Source organism: Natator depressus, chromosome 5 (genome assembly GCF_965152275.1).
Source record: "Natator depressus isolate rNatDep1 chromosome 5, rNatDep2.hap1, whole genome shotgun sequence".
NCBI lineage: Eukaryota > Metazoa > Chordata > Testudines > Cheloniidae > Natator > Natator depressus.
The window spans coordinates 33,110,972-33,132,755 of NC_134238.1; the positions used below are offsets into that span (position 1 = coordinate 33,110,972).

Sequence of the window (21,784 nt, forward strand, 5' to 3'; positions counted from 1 at the left end):
AATAAGAAATTAGCTGTAAATAGAAAATACATGAAGTCTGGAGAGGAAAAAGGTGGAGGGAAAATACAGTTTAATTTTTCTCAAAATAAACTACAGTAAAATCACCTTATGTGATGATAACATACAATAATGTATCCCTCATCTGTCTAAAGTATTAGTGTCCCAAGAGAGTAGATATTTACATGATATAATGTTCTCTGATATATATCAGGCGTGTCTTCTAAATTAGTTTTACATAATTATTATTTTCAAATGTGTCCTAGAAAGTTTGATGTATCTAGATATTTGATGTAACACTCTGTAAAACTATAATTGGAGACCCTAGCAGGAGGTAACTTGCATTGTAATTGGTTATTTGTTTCAAGCCAAAGGCAAATGTGCATGATAGAAGTTAATTATTTCACAATATTGCCCACAACAAAAGAGCATTGTGATTAGACTCTTCGTAAAAAACAAAAATAAAAGTAATACTTTTTATATTCTGTGTTGTCTCTAATGGCAGGTTTTAAATCTTATTGATACAGTGTAATGAGGTTAAAGATCAAAAGCAAATATGCTGCACACACTAATGTTCCACCAGAAGTCCACCTGGAACTATTGACTACTGTAGTCTGGCCAGATTCTGTTTTAAGGATTCTAATGATATTTCGAACACAACATGACTTTTATTGGATGTTCAGTTAATGTTGATTCCTGGATGTGGGATTGCACCCTTGTGTGTGTTTGGATGCAACGATAAATGAAGCATATTAGTGTCATGATGGTTGTTCCACACTCAGTACTGTAAAATGCAGGTCGGCAGCAGTTTAACATATTACAGCTGGAAACAAATCCACAGATGCATGATAAGGCTTAAAAGCAAGTGTGATGAGTAAGCAGCAAGGTGGATCATTATGGTGGAACAGTGACAGTGAATAAGATGGAGGTGGAGTTGAGGACAAAAGCTATAGATCAGGAAGGAAACCAAAGGTTGGGGGAGAAAAGCAGGAAAAATGAAACAGGGCAGGATTTCAAGGGAGTCCATTATTTTGGTAATCCCACTGTCATGACTAGAGTGAACTCTTGACTGCAGACAAGTCTGTGAAAGAGTGAGTTTCATTTAGTTGCTACTTCCAGAATGCATTTCTTCCTTTCACTGATATTATGAAGTATTTCAAATTGAAACACATTGGTTGTGTGTGAAATAGCTTGTGTGTGTGTGTCATAGCTGTCCTTGCAATTGTGGCTTGCTAGCCAAACAGATAAATTGGCTTCACTTGCGGACTGAAAATGTGAAACCAAGAAGTTTCTCAATAACATTTTAAAAGATTATTTCCCCCACAGTTGGATGTATGGTTCTTAAGTGGGAATATTCTGGGGATATGGAAGGCAAGAATAAGATGCACAAATTTACAAGCCAGGTTTTGTGGCCCTCGCTATTTTGGGTTATATCCAGACCTATCAATACAGTGCATGTTACTATAAATGCTCAATGAAATAAAAAGGGAGGCAACATCAAGAGGAAAGGCTAGACATGCAGTAATGTAGTATAACCTAAAATTTATATAAAGTTTCTAGTGGTTTTTTGCATTGTTTTTTGTTTAATTTTACACAATTCAGGATACATTTTATACCAGAAAAAGAGCACAGACTTCCCTACCACAGAGGTGGGCTATGGATAGAGCCCTGTGTGGATACAAAATGTATATCTGCATCCAATCTGCGATCCACACCCAATCTGCGATCTGAAAAGTGGTCTGTGGATATTTGCGGGTGTGGATATAAAGCAGATATCCACAGAGTTGTGGGGCTCTAGTTGTGGAACTTGAGTTTCTTTCATTCCTTGCGGTGTTGGCATTAAACCCTGGGACTTCTGTTCTTTTTACTATAAAGAGAGCACCGAGCACAGTTTTTATTTACAGTTACTATTGATGTGACCTGAATGTATGTATGTATGTGTGTGAGGGGAGAAGTTTGACATTCAGAAAACAGACATAGCAAAATTAGATCACCTGTGTTTTTAATTGAAATCCCCTCCACCTTCAGCCTTCTCCCCATTTCTCTTGACCCTTTCCAAAAATAGATAATCCCCAAAACAGTCAATAGTTAAGAAGATGCTGCATAGGCCAAATTAATTAAATACTAGTAAATGTTAGGATTGTTTCCCCTCTAACATCCAAATTTCCACTGTTGCATTGAGAATCTGCCAACTCAGGATTATGATCAGAGGTTAATTTCCAGATGTGTGTCTTCTGGTTTAGGGAGTAGTGCATAATGGCCTTCCGCAGTTACACACCAAATTGCTGATCAGAAGTTGTACTACAGCAGATTGCAATAGTAAAAACAATTCAGTCACTTGACATCAGTGGAACATCTTATAAATGACCCCATTGCTAAAGAAATTAATATCCACAATCTTGTCCTTTTTACATCACATGTTCTCTGACAGCTACTATAGTAATTTAAAGTTGGTCGTAGATTGCTTCGTTCTTAGTGTGCTGAGCCACTCTGACAAAAGTGCTTATTTCCTTTTTAATCAAGTATTTAGTACTTACAAGGTCATGAGTTCAATTTCCAAAGACAGGTGATCTTCTATACTTGTTGGCTTTGATATATGATACTTGGTAGTTAGCAGCCAAAGGTCAAACAATGTTAATTTTTTTTTTTGTATTTTTTTAGGCACGCTCCAGATGAGCAACACCTGTATACCTAAAATGCAGTCTTCTCTAGCAGAAAAGCAAATTCAGTTAGCACATGTAAATTGGGATATATATTTACATTGTACATCAACTCTTCATCATAACTGCTTATACCCGCAACACTTTTTAAAGTTTTCATTTTCACAGTTTGAATTTTTTTTTCCATTTTAAAGTAACAATTTCTGTAGTTTAGATTAGACTAGAACAGTTTTCCTTTCACCTATCAGAAACTCAGTTTTCTGTGTTTATCATTTAACATCATTTTGAAGACAGGAGAAATTATGATGTGCCAGCATTTTCTAAGAATGTAGCTACTTTTAAATGGGGGACTTGCTTCTCCTCCAAAACTAAGTTATTCATGCACTATGTGCCACAAAATTGTAATACACAGACTTCACATAAGCTGTTTTTTAAACAGATACATATAGAGAGAGAGAGAGAGTTTTTAGATCCATAAACTATTTTTACTAATTTTATTATGATATCTGTATCCTACATGAAAAAATGCCCTAGTTTGTTTTGAATCTACTTCTTAATCATAATATATTTCTAGCTTTTAGAATATAAAATGAACCGTCCTGGAGCCTTTGAGCTCGTGTACAATAAATACTGCTTAGCAAGTTACATTGGTTTAATGTATAACTTTGTTTCACATTCACATGCTTGGTCTGACTTTTTCTTAGATCATTTCTGCTTTGTCCCTTTCTGTGCAAGAAAACTGTTGGATTCCCAAAAGTAACTTTCTGTTCTGCGTATTCCAGGGTTCTGTTTTGAATTGCATTTGTTCTAGTAACTACTGTTGTTCAGGATTGACCTTCTTAAAACTCCCTTTATGCTTGATCAGAATACTGTACATGCTTTTTCATGAGTGCCTTCAAAGCCCTATTATTATATGATGAATGAGATATGGGGTTTGATTTCCGGCTTTCCTCTGTCTTCCTATTATGACCCAATTTTCCCTTTTCAAAACATCAAATTTTCTTCAACATGTCTCCAACCGTTGACCAAAAGGCAGTGCTAGAAGATGTTTCCCACATCGTGATTAAGTAGCTATTTTTTTTACAGTGAGTTCAGTCTTATCTTATTGATTAGACCAGAGGAGTATGAATACTCTGCATCTGGTCATTCTGTGTACCAGCCAGGCAAGCACAGTAATTTGACCTCTTCTAAACATGAGTTCTTTACATTTTCCTTATTTTTTTTAGATAAGTCTCTATTACTTCAGTGTCTGTATCAGTCTTCCCAAATGTGTAAGTTTTTTTTTTTAATTTTTTTGGTTGTGTATTTAAATGCAAAAAAAAAAAAAAAATGGAGTTGTTACTATGCATTGGTTAATATGTAGTCTTCTTAGTTTCACCTAAAAATCAGTCAGTCAAATCTTAAAATCTGAATAAAAATAACAAATTTTCAAGACTAGTGTTTAGGCCAAATGCCTTACTTAATTTTCATGCAAAATTTAGCTAAAATTTTATAAAATTTAACATTTTTCCATATTTAACAAGTCTGAGCTGAAGTTCAGGTCTGGTAAGTCCACTTGGCACTTCTTGAGCTTGAATGGCACAAAGTGGATTTAAACTAGCCAGGAACGGTCAGTAGAAAGTTCTCCTTTATAGCAGGTTTCAGAGTAGCAGCTGTGTTAGTCTGTATCCGCAAAAAGAAAAGGAGTACTTGTGGCACCTTCAATTACTCCTCTCCTTTATAGCAGAACTCTCAGATGTGATGGTATCAACAGAGCAGGCTCCTGCTTCCCTGATGTAAAGAGGGAAAGTGGTCATGTTGGGAATGGGGAGTGCTGCTGTACCTCATCTTCCACAGGTATAAGGTTTCTGTGGGACCTTACACCAATGCTGTAAATTAGAGCTACTGCTTAGTCAGGATTAGGGAATTTCAAATGACTCCCTAATGGGCACCCTCACTTCCTGCACAGGTGAGATGGAGAAGCTGGACTGCTATCATGTGATAAGACATTTTCAAAAAATTATGTAAAATTAAATTTTAAATAAACTACATATTACAATCAAAATCAGCCTTTAAAATTTAATACAAAAAAGACATCCAACAGGATTTAAGGACTGCACACTTTTCAATATGAAACGCTAACTAGGAGTTAAGATAAATTGAAGCAAATCGGAACAAGCAAGGACTTAAATAGCTTGATCCTAGCTGAGGGCTCATAATATAGGCAGTGGATCTTATTATGCATGTCAAACAATATTTCTGTAGTTAAGTGTCTAACTTGTTAATGTTTGAGTGATTCGGTATCTTTCCACTTGGTTGCTGGTTGACATAACAGTGATTCTCACATCACAGTGGTGGTGAAAAAAATCACATTACTACTTGTTATGTCTGTGATGAATTGGGGCTATATCTGTACAACTGATGTGTTCCGTGTTAGATTATGTACACTGTGTGTCTGTCAGGCTGCAAACTTCATTTGAATATGCAGCCTTTTGCTGTCTCCATGGTTTTTTGCCTCCATGGTGGGTTGAGAATTACAAAGGCTGGTGGAATTACCTAGTCACTGGAAATCTATTCACTTTGAACAAGACTGGTTCCTTCCCAGAAGAACTGATTTAACCAGGGGGAGTCACATCAGCAGCAGTCATCTGACAGGGGTTCATGCTGATATTGGGGCGATGGCCAGAGTGTCCCCTGACATGGAGCTGAAGGCTTTAAAAGGGCAGAAGCTGATCTTCTCGGAGTCAATTCTACAGTCCAGGTGGGAGAGACCACCCTGCATGTAGAAATATCAAGGTACAGGGGGCCCTGACTGCTTTCCTGAGCCCAGATGGCCTCTGACTAGACAATCCAAGGGACTGGATCTCGAGCACAAAGAATGCCCTGGAGTGATGAGGAAACTGAGGCAGCCACATGTGTTTAGCATTTGTTGTTTTGTATGATCTGTACTGTCCTGTGCTTTACATAAGTATAAAACAGCATAAAGCTGTTAGACATTACAAAGTGTTTGTATATATATTTCACAAACTACTGCATTCTCTTGAGAGAATTAAACTACAAACCAAAAGTTTCACACCTTTTGAGGTGGAGTTTAGGAGAGAGATGCATTTAAGTACTTGGAAGTTTGAAGGATCAGAGCTGCACCCAGAGGGGCTAGGCAACTAGACTGCAGGTCCCAACACTCAGAGGGAGAGTCAGATAGAAGTCTGTGCCCTGAGAATATGCCTAGGGATCTTAACATGGGGCAGTGGCTGGGCTTTGTTGGGGCTCCAGAGGCTTAACACATCCCAGAGGATACAGAGCACATAGGCTTGGATCCCCCTCACAGCAGTCCTAGTAGAAGATCAGGAGGGACTCTGTCACAGATCCCAGAAAATGTCAAATTAAGGAACTAGAATGTGTGAATTAATAGAAATTATTGCAGTACACCATCTATGACTTTGCTAAGCCAAATTGTACATGGACCAGTTGCAAAAGGGAGTAGACCCTCTTTGCAATAAGAAATGTGCCTGATGGGTTTTCCAAAGGACAAAACCAAAGGATCAACTAAAGTTTTGACAACCTCTAAAGATTGAAGTTTTGATTAGTGTCACTTTAGTTGGTCTTCATCTGGGATGTTAAAAGCAGCTACATTGCCAGGCGGTAATAGACACCATATATTTGAGAAACTATCTAGTATGGGACAGATCTGCAGTACTAAGAACTGGACATTTTGCACCAAAGTGTCAGTGAGAAGTGGCTTTATCCATGTACATTTGAGAACATAGTTAAAATGCTTGAATATGTAAATAGTAGATGCCTACCTATTTGTGCATTAAAGGGCAGGCATATTATTGCTTGCAGACCTCTGGCTTCTTAAAACTTTTGTTTAAAATTGATCTCCTTATGCTATGTTGCCAAGAATCTGTACAGTGCTTGTGTAGGATACCTACCCGTTTGACATAATTTGAAGTGAAAACAGAAGTTCTTGAAAGAATTCTTAGATCTTCTGGAAGAGTTAAACCACTAGAGTTAGGAGCAGGGTTATGTCAGACAGATGGTTATGTTGTCACTTCTACCAATTAAGTTTAGAAGGCTCTTTAATCTGTTTTTAAAAACTGGAAATAAAAGATAATGCCAGTAGTCTATAGCAAAGATTCCAAAGCGGCTGTGGTCTACAGATCACAAGTATTCCATGGAGAATGGCAGGTCACATGGTGCTGGCTGCTTCCTATTTCCAGCTGCTAAATTGCAATAAAAGGGGGGGGGGGGGATTCTAATTTTTTTTACATAAGCAAATAGGTACATGATTGCAAACGTGAAGGAAGTCTGGGAGATAAATCATGTGGTTGTCTAGTTCACCTTTATGAATAAGGTTTGAGTACCCTGAACTATTGCAATTTTGGGGTATCTTTCCAGCTGTCTCCTGTAACATTTTTAATATGGCTTCCACATTTGAAAACTAATTTACTGGACCAATTATCAGTCTGTTTATTTTGTGTAAATATTTTATGTTGCAGTGATTATGACGTTGCACTCTATATGATTTTATGAAAGTATGCTGATGAGCGTGAATATAATGTAATATGCTTCATGCAAAAGGTCTCTTGTAAGGTATCGTTACAAATCTTAATCTACTGAGTGTGGTCATCCTGTTTGTATAAATATCACTTTTGTATCTGAAACTAGAAATATGAAATATAACTCTGAGGGCCTATTGTAGTTATGCAAAGTGTGGGCCATTAATGGTGGTTTGGAATCTTGATGGCTCCCATCAACCAGGACAATTGACTGTGGATGGCTCTGTTTGCAGGCAGGCCTTCCTGTGTGTCAGGCTGGGAGGAATGAAGGCTTGGGATCTCACAGGACATGTGATCATGTCACATGAACTGGAATCCATCTTTAACCTGGTGTTTTTCCATTGAGAAGGAGGGGTGGGAGCCCAGAGGGACAAAGGATTTATAAGTGGGTGGAACAGACTAAAGAGGAGCCATCATGAGGAATCCCCTAGCTCCCACTTGAGCTGGAACAAGAGCTGTACCGGGGAAAGGATTGTGCCCAAACTAGGAAGGTGTCCAGTCTGTGAAAGAAACTTATTGAAACATCTCTAAGGGAGAGATTTTATCTGTATTCAGTTTTATTACTGTACTAGACTTAGACTTGCATGTTTTATTTTGCTTGGTAATTCACTTTGTTCTGTCTGTTACTACTTGGAAGCACTTAAATCCTACTTTTTGTATTTAATAAAATCACTTAATACATACTCTGGGTTAATTAATAATACCGGGGGAGTGGGGGGAACAGCTGTGCATATCTCTCTGTCAGTGTTATAGAGGGCGAACAATTTGAGTTTACCTTGTATAAGCTTTATACAGGGTAAAACGGATTTATTTAGAGTTTGGACCCCATTGGGAGTTAGACATCTGAGTGTCAAGGACAGGAACACTTCCCAAGTTGCTTTCAATTAAGCCTACAGCTGTTAAGGGATGTGGTTCAGACCTGGGTCTGGGTTTGCAGCAGGCTAGCAGGTCTGGCTCAAACCAGGCAGGGCACTGAAGTCCTAAGCTGACAGGACAGGAAAGCAGGAGCAGAAGTAGTCTTGGCACATCAGTTGGCAATGCCTAGGGGGTTTCTGTGATCCAACCTGTCAGTGATATCAGGATATCATGGATCAGGGCTCATTTAGACACTGCACTGTACAAACAAGTGACAAAGACTGTCCCTGTACCAGGTAGATAAACACAAAAATGAGGGTGGGATGGTGTGAGGACAAGGACCATATCTTGGACGATGCCACTCAAGGAGAAAGGGGGGAAGGCAGATGACCTGCCAAAAGAGACACCGAAAGATCTATGGGAGAGGGAAGGAAAAACCATGCAAGGATGAAGCCATAAAAACCAACAGAGGACATGATTTTTAAAGATGCAGGGACTGGTTGATAGAATCAAAAGCCACCAACAGGTCAAGAAACATATGGATGGAGCAGAGTAGAGGTTTGGCCAAGAAGTGCATCCAAGAATTGAGTGAGAGCAGTTTCAATGGAGATGAAAGATGGAACTCGAAAAGGGGAACTCAAAGCAGTGTATTTAGATGGCATGTTTTGTTATTTTGGAAGTGAAGTAGGAAAGGCAGATGGTGTAGCAGAGTCAAGACTGTGCTTTGCTTTTTTTTTGTTTTTTATGAGGAAGTCTGAGATGTGCTTGTATTTTGAGGTTAATGAACCTGAGGATAATGAAAGGTTGAAGGGGGGAGAAATTTTTGAAGCTGCTGACTTTGAGTACAAGTAGCACTCTGTGAGATCAATTCAGTGAGATTTTTTGGTATTTGACACCTTTGAAAATCTGACCAAAATTTGTTGCGATGATTGTGAACTTTGAATAGTCAAGTTACTCCTACTCAAATTATCAAATACTGTAGAATCAAAATCAATACCAAGTCCCTCTTGGATGCTTATTTTCAACCCCATTTCAAATAGAGAGCTCCCAGACTCTTCCCTAGCCTGGTAGCAAGCAAGAACAGATTCAAAGAGGTCATCTGATTGAGGAAACATATGGGCTTATGATCGCTATGATTGCCAGTCTGTTTAGCTATAGATCCTTAGTACAGGGAAGATAGTAATGAAAAGAAGCAGAACCTGGCTAGAGAACCAAGCTATTTGACTAGCTCTTCTTGCTCTTACCGAAACAGGTGTAACTTCAACCTGTCCACTATGATGGACAGAACTAGAGTGATGGCCTATACAAACAAACAAGTGTAAACTGTTCTTGGGGTCAGCATAGCAAAAATCAGCACAGCACAACTGGATAAGTAGACAAGAGGTGAACTCAGTGGAGTCTTTTTGTCCATAGCAAAACCGGGATCTTTTTGTAAGCAGACTGAAATGAGTTTATTCCTGACCCACTAGGAGCCAGGAGGCAGTGGCTCTGAATATACTGTTTCAAAATTAGTCAGTAGGCCTATTTTACTCCTTCTGTTCCTGAAGAAAAGTAATGAGTAATTCCAGTAGCACTCTTCTGGGCTCAGAGTTCATAGTTTCTGGACCTCGTGGAATTGTCCTTGCACACTTTTCTCTAACATCAGCCAAACTTAAGTTAACTTTGTCAAAAGGTTTGGATGTTGAATACAAATAATATAGTTGTGGGGAATAGTCCCCTGCAGTAACTGACAACCTTTCTACCTGTGAGGAATAAACTTGGAATATGTTTAATTTGGCTTACGTTTGGTTTATAGTCTAGAAAAGAAAAAAAATATGAACTCCAGGCAATATAATTCCTCAAACACTAGAAGTTTTGTCATTGATCTGCCATTAGTTCTGAGTGAAAACACCCTAAAGATTCATCAGCTATGTCTACAAAAGAGGTAAACAGGGCTCATTGGATTTTTTTTTTTTTTGCATCATCCTTTTATCAAAGATTTGTAAGGTCATAAAAGACTATTGTGATCATATAGTCTGACCTCCCACATAACACAAGCTATCAGTTTCCTGCCCTCCTTTTCCCCCTAGTAATTCCTGCATCAAATGTAATAGCATGTAGTTGCATTAGAGCAGATCTCTTAGAGATCCGATCTTAATTTAAAGACTTCAAGTAATGGAGAATTCACCACATTCCTTGATGTGGATTACCCTCGCTGATTGAATGATTGATTATTCTCACTGATATCTTATGCCATAATGCAAGCTTGAATTTGTGTAGTTTCAACTTCCAGCCATTCAATCTCATATATGTTTTTCTGCTAGATTAAAGAGCCCTCTACTATGAGAGATCTTCTCCCTGGGTAGGTACTTTTTCAGGGAGGGCCATGAAGCTTTGTTAGCTTGGCCAGTGCCAGCCACTCCTTTTTAACTTAATGCACTGGTGATCTATCTGTCCCTTTTTTAAAGTCTTTATTTACCTACACAAATAAAAAATGATTGGGTGTCTGTGTGAATTTTTCAGAGAGGAAAAATCCTGAGAAATTCCAAGACCGTTTAACTACTCATAATTTCCTAAACGCAAACTTAAAAGCAAGGAATTGGATTGGCTCTGAACAATTTTGGTGAAAATTCATGATCAAATGTCATTTGGCACTAAATTTGTAACATCTCTGAAAGAGTAAAGAAACTAACGTGGAAATTATAAAGATATAAGATAAAGTGAACACATTAACAATATATTGTAAATGTGGAAAAATTGTAGTAGTGTAAAAAACTTGAGAATATTTGATAGGCAAACTAAATGAATAAGCATCGGCATCCATTATGCCATTTTAAGAACCACCTTTTAAATTAAAACTTCAGTTTAAGTCTTGGTTATCCACTGAACTCAAGAACAACAGATTTCTACTAGTGCTTTATGATCAAAATGCTATTTGCATTAAAAGAATTATTTATGTAAGTCAAAGGATACCTAGACTAGTATGAATGTCTTATTATAGTGAAGTAAAAAGTTATTTTAAAATCAAAGATTAAAATAAAATGAATACTGAGTTCATGGGTTTTCATTGGTCTTTCAACTTCTTTTCCTGTACGCCAGCCCAAGCAGTGGGTATAATTCCTTCTCGCAGTTGATGAACGCAAAAATAAACAAAGGACTTGTAATATTTTCACCACACAGGGTTGTTTGAACACACTCAGTACTTCTGTTTCTAGCAGGTACAGCTAGTTCAGTTAAACATTTTGCTGTTTTTTCTCTTTAATGAATCTTTATTTAAAATTTTTTTCTTTTGCTCCTCAGGAGTGCTCTGTGGGCAGCACTCTATTGGCCACAAAATTGTCCTCCAACTCCTATACAGTTCCTTTCTGATCTAATAGATGGGAGCATTTGAACAGACAAGTAATTGCTGAAAACTCTGTGACACTACACCCTATATTCCTCACAGTGATATTATGATATGATTATGGTATAATTATGATGCATTTTGTACAAGATAGGTCATGTGAGGTGTCATTGGAAGTTATGATTATCCTATTTGTATTCATGTATCATTTTTGTATCTAAAATTAGGAATATTGACTATATATCTGCATTTCAATCATGCTTACTCTGGTGACACCCACAACTAGCCTTTCTGGTACAACAGTGAAGAAGACAAAGACAATGGACCCTGGAAGAACTTAACATTCTTGTGAATGTTCTAGACAGCATGTAAGTAATGGCTGCTATAACTCAGCAAGATATGCAAGGTCATGTGATCAGACCACATGTCTCTGGACTCAATCTTGGGATGTCAGTATTTTTCCACAAACCGGTCTGGGAATCAATCAGGTTTTGAAACAGTGTTCCCGCCATATGCTAAAGCTATATAAGGCAGGGAGAAATATCACTCCCCACACAAGAAGACTCCTGGAAACACTTGAGAACAAAGACTGAACTGAGGGAAGTGCTGGACCCAGGCTAAAGGGATTTCTAGCCTGTGTATGAAAGACCTGGGGATTCAAAGCTGAAAAGCAAGTGCAGTTTGTCCCTTAAGAATCTGCAGCCTGCTTGTATCATCAGCCAGGGGGAGAATTTGCTAATTCATATCCTATCTTTCTAGTATCTTAGACTTAGTTTGTGTGTTTTCACTAGGTAATCTGCTTTGATCTGTTTGCTATCACTTATAATGAAGTAAAATCTATCTTTTGTAGCTAATAAACTTGTTTTTGCTTTATCTAAACCAGTGAGTTGGAGTGAAGTGCTTGGGAATGTTAGCTCAGAGAAGCTGTTGCATATTCCTCTCCAGATTCGGGAGTGGGGACTCTGAGCTTACACCGTACAGTTCCTTGGTGCAGCACAAGACAGTATAATTTTGGGTTTGTGCTCCAGAGGGGCTGTGTTCCTGGGGAGCTTAGAGTTACCATGGCTTTAGCCTTTCTACTGTTCGTTGGGTTGTGCAGTGGCTAATCAGAGAGCCTGCATGTAACTGCAGCTGGGTGTGTCCCTACCTTTGTATATGCTGGTGAAAGTGTAAGACCGGGAGCAGGTCTGCAGCTTGTCACAGCAGTACAGTCTAAGGAGTCCAGGCTGGTGGGTCAGAGGGCTCAGTGGTACCCCAGTTCCCAGGGGGAAACCCATCAGACTCCTCCTAGTATCTTTCAGAAGGAACAGAACTGAGAAACTTCAGTAACTAATCTACATCTGCAGTGTCCACAGGTGTATCATCTGCACTTCATGGCTAGTTGATAATAAAAACTGGCTGATACACCTCAAAATTTGCCATGGGTGTATGATCTTCATCACCGTAAGATGATCGTCCACCAAAAAAACCATGGTCTTCTGTGTACTATACCACATTTGAAGACCCAGCTGTGTGGGATCAGAGATTGGAGGACCACAGACAATGCTGTAGTTGCCTTGCTAAACTATTTTAATCTTCCCCTGGTATGGCAGTTTCAAGACAGAGTGAAATTGAACTATTGTCAGCATCAAAATGATTTCTTGAGCAAGGGTCAGATAGCCTTTTAAGCAGAGCTGATATCTTGCTCTTCTGCAAGGAGTTGTAAAAAATCTGTTCCAGTTATGGTTTTATCATCTCCCCGCTGTCCTTCACCAGCCAAGAGAGATCTGGATCTGACTTTCATGTCATAGTCTGCACATCCCTAGCACTCCAATAACCTCAGGAAGCAGCAATAGTTGAAACCCAGGCTGTGTACTGACACTGCCCACCTTCTTCCAGGCGTACCTTTCCTACCATGCAGACAAACAGATCAGTCTGATTCATGTGATCTTATTGTTAAAATAGCTTGAAAATTCCTTAACTTTCTGGATTTAAACAGCTTTGATTTAACCTTGGGGGTTCACCCTCCTGGACTGTTCTGCTGATTGATACTTTGTAGGTGTTATAGTGAAGGTGAAGATATCCATATAAGCTCTTTTGTTTCAATTATTCCTATTTGGAACAAGACTTCTCCCACCAATGCTCCACCCATATTTCCTTCTGCTTCATCTGAAAAAAACAAAACAAAAAAACTATTGTGTAAGATGGAACCAGAGAAGGTTGTGTTCATGGGTAAAGGATGATATATCATTAAGTCCCAGTAAGCCATTGCTTTTACTAGCCTGCCAATTTTCTTTGAACCCTCTGAAACCCAGTGGATTATAATTTATTTGTACTGCAGTAGTATCTAGGAGCCCCAGTGATAATCAGAACATCATTTGGCTAGGCACTGTACAGGCACATTATGAAAGGCAGTCCAGTAAGCCTGCAAGGTCAGACTATCAAGCTTGACAGAAGTGAGTGCTTCAACCAACAAAACAGAGGTGGATAATGGTCAGTCTGCCAGGGCATATCCTCTTTCTCTCACCCCACCACCTCCAATGTCAGTCCCAAAAACAAGATCTAGAGTTCAGCCACCTGCTAGAATTGAGCCAGAAGCTACCTGAGACACACACAGCTGTCATGATAGCCAAGATATCTTAAGCTTATTAAGAAGGTTCATCATCTGCATTTATGCTGAAGTCACCCAGAACAATTGGTCTCTATTATTCCAGTGCCGCCAGAGAGGAAATCTGTCAGCTCAAGCAAGAATGATGAGTTCATGTGGTCAAGTGGGATGATGCAAGAATTTTTGTACTTAAGAAGGCTGCATTATCATGAAAAAGTAAAAATAATAAAAGAGAACTTGTTTTGTAATTGATGGCAAACTGCTTTTTTGGCAAATCAAATTTAATATAGTTAAATATGAACTGCATTAATGCACATTACATAACATAGACCAATGGGAATACACAACTGAAGTAGAATTGCATTGAACTTGAAATAATAGTAACATAACCTCTTGGAATGTTATTGTTTTCCTGGACAAATGGAGTTGGATCCTACTAATTCCAATTATAACTTTGCATCAAATAGTTGTGGCTTGACCTGTGCTTAGTGATCTTAAACTCTTCCAAGCAGTAATAACTAGAACTTTGTCAGCATTGTTAAAATAACTTTTTCAGTCACTTTAAATGTCAGTTGGACTGTTTTCTCTAAAATGGGGGAATTAATTTTAGTTGATGTTGCAAAATGCAGTAAAGTTGGTTTATTACTAAATTTTGGGAATAGATGAATTTATAACAGCCATTTGGACTCTATCCCTTCAGAGCACAGTACATCATTATAAGACATGCTTTTCAAATTTGTTCTTGAATGCTTGTATGCAAACTCATAGGTCTTAAACTGTATTTTGTATTGTAGCCTACTAAACAAATGTACATAGTTGTTGGCTTTTATTTTTGGCTTAGTATTTTTAAAAAAAAATTCTGAACATACTGTCATTCTGTTCCTGAAAAAGTTGGATTTCAGAAAGTATTCGTATCATATGGTTGGTTTTCAAAAATTGTGTAATGTAGTGTTAAAAGAGATGGCAATAAATCATCAACATGGCACCTCATAAACACAAATCTCATAAATTTCATTTGCATTATGAAGTACATCTAGCTTTCTGAATTATATAACCTCTGAAGGACAGTCAAAAACTACAGTAGCCTGGTCCACTCTTTTTTTTGTTGTTGTTGTTGTTCTTATATATTCTCGCACTTTAATGCATCATTTGTTTAAAGCAACCTGAATTAAGCATGAAGCACACTGTGAGTTAGCAGAGAAAACTGCTCTTTCACTTGCTGTTCTGTTTTGCCAAGGGACCAACTGCTTTTGTAGGGCCCAATTCTGCTCCCAATGACTTAATGAAAATTAATGGCAAAACCATCACTGAATTAACTGGGAGCAGGATTGGCTTCATAGTTCTGCCCATACTTAATGTTATGGGTTTTACTAACTATGCTAAAAGATTAACCAAAATGTTTGGAAGTTACTAAACAGATCAACAATTGAGGTAGAAATGAATCAAAATGAGTTGTACCTAGTCATAAAGACAGAATTTGTATCTGAATGATCAGTTAAGAGGAGTGAGTTTGTTTAATATCCTGTTATTAAACGGTACAACTGTAGCTTACGCCATTGGGATAGAATTAAGATTGTTTTCCTCTGATGCCATCATTTAGGGATCAGAGTGCCTGAATACTTGCATCAGCTTTGTGGGTTTTTTTCTGTTCGTGACAAACCAACTACTGTACATTCATATAGAGCAGTACAGTCCTTGCCACTGGCAGTCTCTCTGTGACAGAGAGCCTGTAGGCTGACATAAAGTGCAGCCTGTTGTGAACTCCTAAGTGGGAGTCTGCCAAAAACTCAGCAGACAGAACTAATTGGGGGGAGAAAGGATTTTTGTGCCCTCATCTCTCCCTCTTCCATTTTTTTTTACAAGATGGATATTGATAAAGTAACTTGTTTATGTAAGATTTGTCTGCCTCTATTTTCTCATTGCATGAATCATTTTTTTAACTTCACGTCTTGCACTGCAGGTCACTGAGCACTTCCACATGGCGGCTGGCACAGGACCAAGCTCAAGACACGCAACTCATCACAGTTGATGAAAAATTGGTAAGGGTTTTCTACTGCACACTGCTATGATACTGCCTTCAGGGTTATTTCTGCACAATAGACATTCAGTATGATGTTCCATGCTCTTGTAGGAAAGCCATATAAATGTAAACTACAAAGCAAAAATCTCTCATATGTTTTAAAGTGGTAATATTATTGAGCCATAAGGAAATCTGTATGTGAAAGAAATTCATGGTTACAAATCTTAAACAATATAAAATTATGAAACTACCTTGGTATTGATTATTTTATGGTCAAGAAGCAGTAAGAACTCTAGTTTTGTAATGAAAGTGCCATTTTTGAAAGCCATACATTTGCCTTTTTAGTGAAATCACACAGAATTTGCCACCGCTTCCTAAAATGAACTTTACTGGGTTCTACAGTGATGAAGAAATAAAGTCTAAAGAACCATGCAAAGTTAGTGTTACTTTGTACCTATACTTGGCTTTTGAATATGCATGAGGGTTAGATTACAACTAGGAACAAATGCATAGCATTCTTCTCCTAATCAGTAGCAGATTAGAATTTTGGCAACCTTCTCTTCATAAATTTTGCAATGTGTGGTCCGTTACTTTAGATGCAACCTGATACTTATGCTTACAATATAAAATAGCATAAGTTTTGTAAGACTTCCAGGACTTCTGGTGGGGGTGTGTCATAGCAAAAACTTGTTTTTCATTGGCTTTCTTACCACTTTTGAATCTTAATTTTTAAAAAAAATCCCATAATAGATAGTTCATATTGTATTTACCTTCAGGCATACAAAAAAGCATCTTAATTTCTTGGGAATAAAAAGAAATACTTGAATTTTTTTATCATCTAAATTGAAAATGTGTAATAGTAACTTCAGTATTGAGACATCTAAAGCTTTCAAACTGACTTGTTAAAATTAATTCAAATAGTTTAACATCTTTTTAAAACTTTATTTCCCATAGTTTCCATAATATAAATATGGGTCATGCTTTCCTTGTCTATGTCAACAGGTAACTGCTCAGATTCTTTGTAAATACAGTACAGTACCCTTAATCATTTTATCTGAATCTCATTTTCAAAAACAATAAACATAGTTCTAGTTCATAAACTTCAGTGTTAAGATTTTTTTTCCTCTATTTTGGCAGATGTGGTTATTCAGTTGGACAAATGTGTAACCTGTGGTGCAGCATGTGCCATTTTATGTATAGAAACTTAAATACAATAGTTCAGTTCTCAGTATATGGATAAAAAGTCACTGGATGCTGCCTAAATACTCATGTTCAAGTTTTTCCTAGATTTAATAATTATTTTATGAATTGCATTTCATATAATTATTGTAGCACTGTTCCCTAATCTAAAGGTTTAACTGGAGTGGTAATTTGTGTTATAGTTACATGTATCCTGGCTACAAAAGGGTCAAGTTCAATTTGTACATTTTTGTGGATTTTTTGATATTATGTACAATACTTTAAAATTTAATAATGCAATCCCTGATTAATTCTGTAAATACAATATTAATCTGGCAGCCCTTTAAATAGTAAATAAGATGGTTAAATGTTCATTTTGTCCAGTTCTTCTCAGCACTGTGGTAATACGTCTAACCAAATATGTTATTTATTTGCAATTTATTTGTGGATCTTACTGGAATTTTTTTCTTCTGTGCTCATACAGGGCTTGAGAATAATTTTTGTAATACTCTGAATCTTTTCAACTATTGTGTCTGTAGACTTGAGTACAGTCAATAATTAGATTTGTTTGTAATGGAGTCAATGTAGAAACCATTTCAGAAAAACACACCCCTGAATAAAAATAACAGGCCTTTAACAGTTCATGTTTATAAATGAGGAGAGCTTTCAAGTGAATGTCTGATGTAGATTAGTTTGCTATGTAAATAACTTGATTTTGGTTGATATAAATTCATTTTTATTAAATTATACATTAACTCAGTTATAAATTCGGATTAAATCCCGTATTTAGCAGCAAATCACTTTTCAGAGACTTTAATAAATTTTCTGTTCATTTTTTCAAAAACTGGTGTTAAGCATAATGAAACCACACTGTATCTATGCATAATTATATAGTTAAATTACATTCCAGAAATTGATACTTTTTCCTCCCCTGGAAAAGTGTCATATATGCTGCATGTGTAGACATCTTCTTATCAGAGCTCATTAAACCATACTATGCAATATGAATTGAACCCTTCCCCACCCACACCCCACCTCTAATTTTATCATAATGATTGTCCCAGACTCACAGGACTCATGCTCTCTCTCGGCTCCGTACGGTCCCTGGGAGGAACCCCCTTCAGTCTGAGGGCCCTTCTCGGGGGTTCGCTCTCTCTCTCCAGGGGTTAAGCCCTGTGCTTCAGTGCCTCCTGGAACCACACCTCTCTGAACCTTCAGCACACCAGTCTCTTGCCTTGGGACCCCTCAGGAAGTCCACTCACTTGGACTTGGACCCCCAAGACCTCCACACCCAGAGGGAATAATGCAACCCCAATTTCTAGGCTGCAGTGACTCTCAGCCAGCGTAAAACAAGGGTTTATTGAACACAGCACAGGAAGTTCTCAGGGCCCTCGGTCCTAGCAACTGTCAACACAGTTCAGATAGGTCTTCCCTCCAGCCTGGTAGGCTCTGGTTGCTCTCTCTCCCCAGTCCAGAAGCCCCCTTCTTCTAGCTGACCATCCTATATTACCTCCCCCAACAGTCCCTCCTGTGTCCTTTGTCTTCGGTCCCAGATAAACAGGCCACCTGGGCCTTCTCTCTTCCATCCTTTGTTCCCCCACTGGCTGGAACCATCAGGTCAGGTCACGGGGCCCTCTCTCCTCAGCCCATTGTCCTCCCACTGACCTGAACCAGCTGACTTCCAAGCTGGGGTGGGCCTCCTAGTGACCAGTCACTAGAGTACCCAATCTCCAGGCTGTTGTCCAGGGTCCCAACTGCTAGGCGAGGTCATCGCTGGTTCTCTGCAACAGCAAACCCCCTCTCCCACCACCTTGTTAAACAAGCAGCACATAGGGAAACCGAGTCCCACGCGCTCTGCATGCAAACCATTAAAAAAATAAGAACCGCGTTGTCACAACCACATTCCCTACATCTGACACATCTTTCTCAGTAGATCAGTTGCATATATGACAATGTCTAGTAGGAAAAAGGTAATTATAGGGGTCAGGACCCAAAAGGAGGGTGGTGGGGTGTTACAAAGTTATTGTAGGGTGTCTCAGTATTGACACCCTTACTTCTGCACTGCTGCTGGTGGCTGTGCTCCCTTCATAGCTGGGCAGCCAGAGAGCAACGACTGGTGGCTGGGAGCCCAGCTCTGAAGGTAGTCCTGCCACCAGCAGCAGTGCAGAGTAAGGATGGCAGGACGGAAATACCATACCATTACTTCTGCGCTGCTGCTGGCCGGGTGCTGCCTTCAGAGCTGGGCATTTAGCCAGTAGCTGCCACTCTCCGACCACCCAACTCTGAAGGCAGTGCTGAAATAAGGTTGGCAATACCATGACCTTCCTACAATAACTTTGCAAAAAGAAAAGGAGTACTTGTGGCACCTTTAGAGACTAATCAATTTATTTGAGCATAAGCTTTTGTGAGCTACAGCTCATTTCATTGGATGCATACTGTGGAAAGTGTAGAAGATCTTTTTATACACACACAGCATGAAAAAATACCTCCCCCCACCCCACTCTCCTGCTGGTAATAGCTTATCTAAAGTGATCACTCTCCTTACAATGTGTATGATAATCAAGTTGGGCCGTTTCCAGCACAAATCCAGGTTTTCTCTTCCCCCCCCCACACACACACACACAAACCCACTCTCCTGTTGGTAATAGCTTATCTAAAGTGACCATTCTCCTTGTTTCCCCCCCCCCCCCACCCCAAGTTCTTGTTAAACCCTGGATTTGTGCTGGAAATGGCCCACCTTGATTATCACCATTGTAAGGAGAGTGGTCACTTTAGATAAGCTATTACCAGCAGGAGAGTGGGGTGGGGGGAGGTATTTTTTCATGCTTTGTGTGTATAAAAAGATCGTCTACACTTTCCACAGTATGCATCCGATGAAGTGAGCTGTAGCTCACGAAAGTTTATGCTCAAATAAATTGGTTAGTCTCTAAGGTGCCACAAGTGCTTCTTTTCTTTTTGCAAATACAGACTAACACGGCTGTTACTCTGAAACCTACAATAACGTTGCGACTCCCAGCAACCCCCTTTAGGGTCGGGACCCCCAGTTTGAGAAACACAGGTCTCCTCCGTGAAATCTGTATAGTATAGGGTAAAAGTACACAAAAGACCAGATTTCATGATCCGTGACGGGTTTTTTTTTTCATGGCCATGAATTTGGTAGGGCCCTACTCATAGGTCATGTTTTCTAGTACTTTAATCATTTTTGTTGCTCTTTCTCCAATTTGTCCACATCCCAAAGTGTGGTTCCCAGAACTGGATACAGTATTCCAGTTGAGGTCTTATGAGTGCTGAGTAGAGTGGAAGAATTATGTCACGTATCTTGATAACAACACTCCTGCTAATACAGTTCAGAATGATGTTCACTTTTTTGCAACAGTATTACATTTTGACACACATTTAGTTTGTGATCCACTATAACCGTCAAGAAGTGATGATGCTCTAATACCCCTGTCATGATTATCACTTTCATTTCCTGTGTAGTCCAGATGTTAAGGTATCTTCAATGAATAGCCAAAGCCAAAATAAAACAAAAAATGAACAAAGCTAAACAAAATCATGGGTGTTGCATCATATCCTGAATCTCTTGTCAAACTCAGGCTCTGTTGGATCACCAGCAGGGTTGAATTCCAAAGGTCTGGTGTTTTACCCAATAAGCTTACAGCAAGGGCATTCCATCTGTTCTGAACTGCTAGGATAAATGGCAGCGTGAGAAGGGTTCTGAGACCCTGGGCTGTTACTGACAAGGTCTTTTAGCAATGGATCTCCCGCAAGCGATGCTTAAAACAATGTAACTACAAATGTAGATGGGACAACATAGTTTGAGCATCATTGCAGAAAGTATGATTAGTATTGCATAAACTAAAAAATTCCACTATTGCAACTTACAAGCTTCATTTATACTATTGTAAGCCTGTTTAGTGTGTCTGCCCCAAGCAGGCCTTGCATTTGGCATACTACCATTGTACAGTGAGTACCTATTGCATAGTTTCCAGCAAAGCACAGTTCTGTGGAAGTAGCTGTCCACAGTTGAAGAGGTGCTGTACCAAAATTTTCATAAAAGCTTTTTTCAATGGATAAGACTGGTTGACATCAGTATTGCATAAAATATTTTTAAAAAAGAAAATCCATAATATTGCATGCTTTATATCTTTAAAGAGAAAACTCATATAACTGTACATAAGTTACAGTAGCACACAAAATAAGAAGTAAAAATACAGGAGACATGGCAAGAGTCTTTGCTTGATGGGCTACAGGTGCTACACAAATGCTTTCTGTTTATATTAGCACTGTGAGGGAGCACAGTGACCTGCTGTGGGATAGAGCAGTGCGAAGCCTTGCTTACAAGTGCAATTGTGCTGTGAATGCTCTTTGCATTTTTTTTCTTTTTTGTACATAGACAATGAGGTGTGCTACTTGCAGTTTGCTTGTAGTGACAAAATCCTGTATGTGGCCATGCTATTGATATTTCAGCAACTATGCTGAAATGGCTTTGCCCTGTCTGTATTATCAGTTAAGCTGTTTTCTTGAATCAGTTAGGAGAACTTGTTACTGAAAACTGTCAACAATGGATCAGCTTCCTTCTGTAGACAGGATTTCAGAGAACTGGCATTTGAAGTAATTGTACGT

At 38.7% G+C, this 21,784-nt stretch overlaps 1 protein-coding gene across 1 annotated transcript in view; it reads left to right on the plus strand.

Moving 5' to 3' along the window:
* The window catches only part of NDUFS4 (NADH:ubiquinone oxidoreductase subunit S4), a 57,938-nt gene that overhangs the window by 14,503 nt on the left and 21,651 nt on the right, over positions 1 to 21,784 (plus strand). The window contains exon 2 of the mRNA XM_074953940.1: positions 15,920 to 15,998. Within this exon, the coding sequence (XP_074810041.1) occupies positions 15,920 to 15,998 (79 nt within the window). The remainder of the gene's footprint in view (positions 1 to 15,919; positions 15,999 to 21,784) is intronic.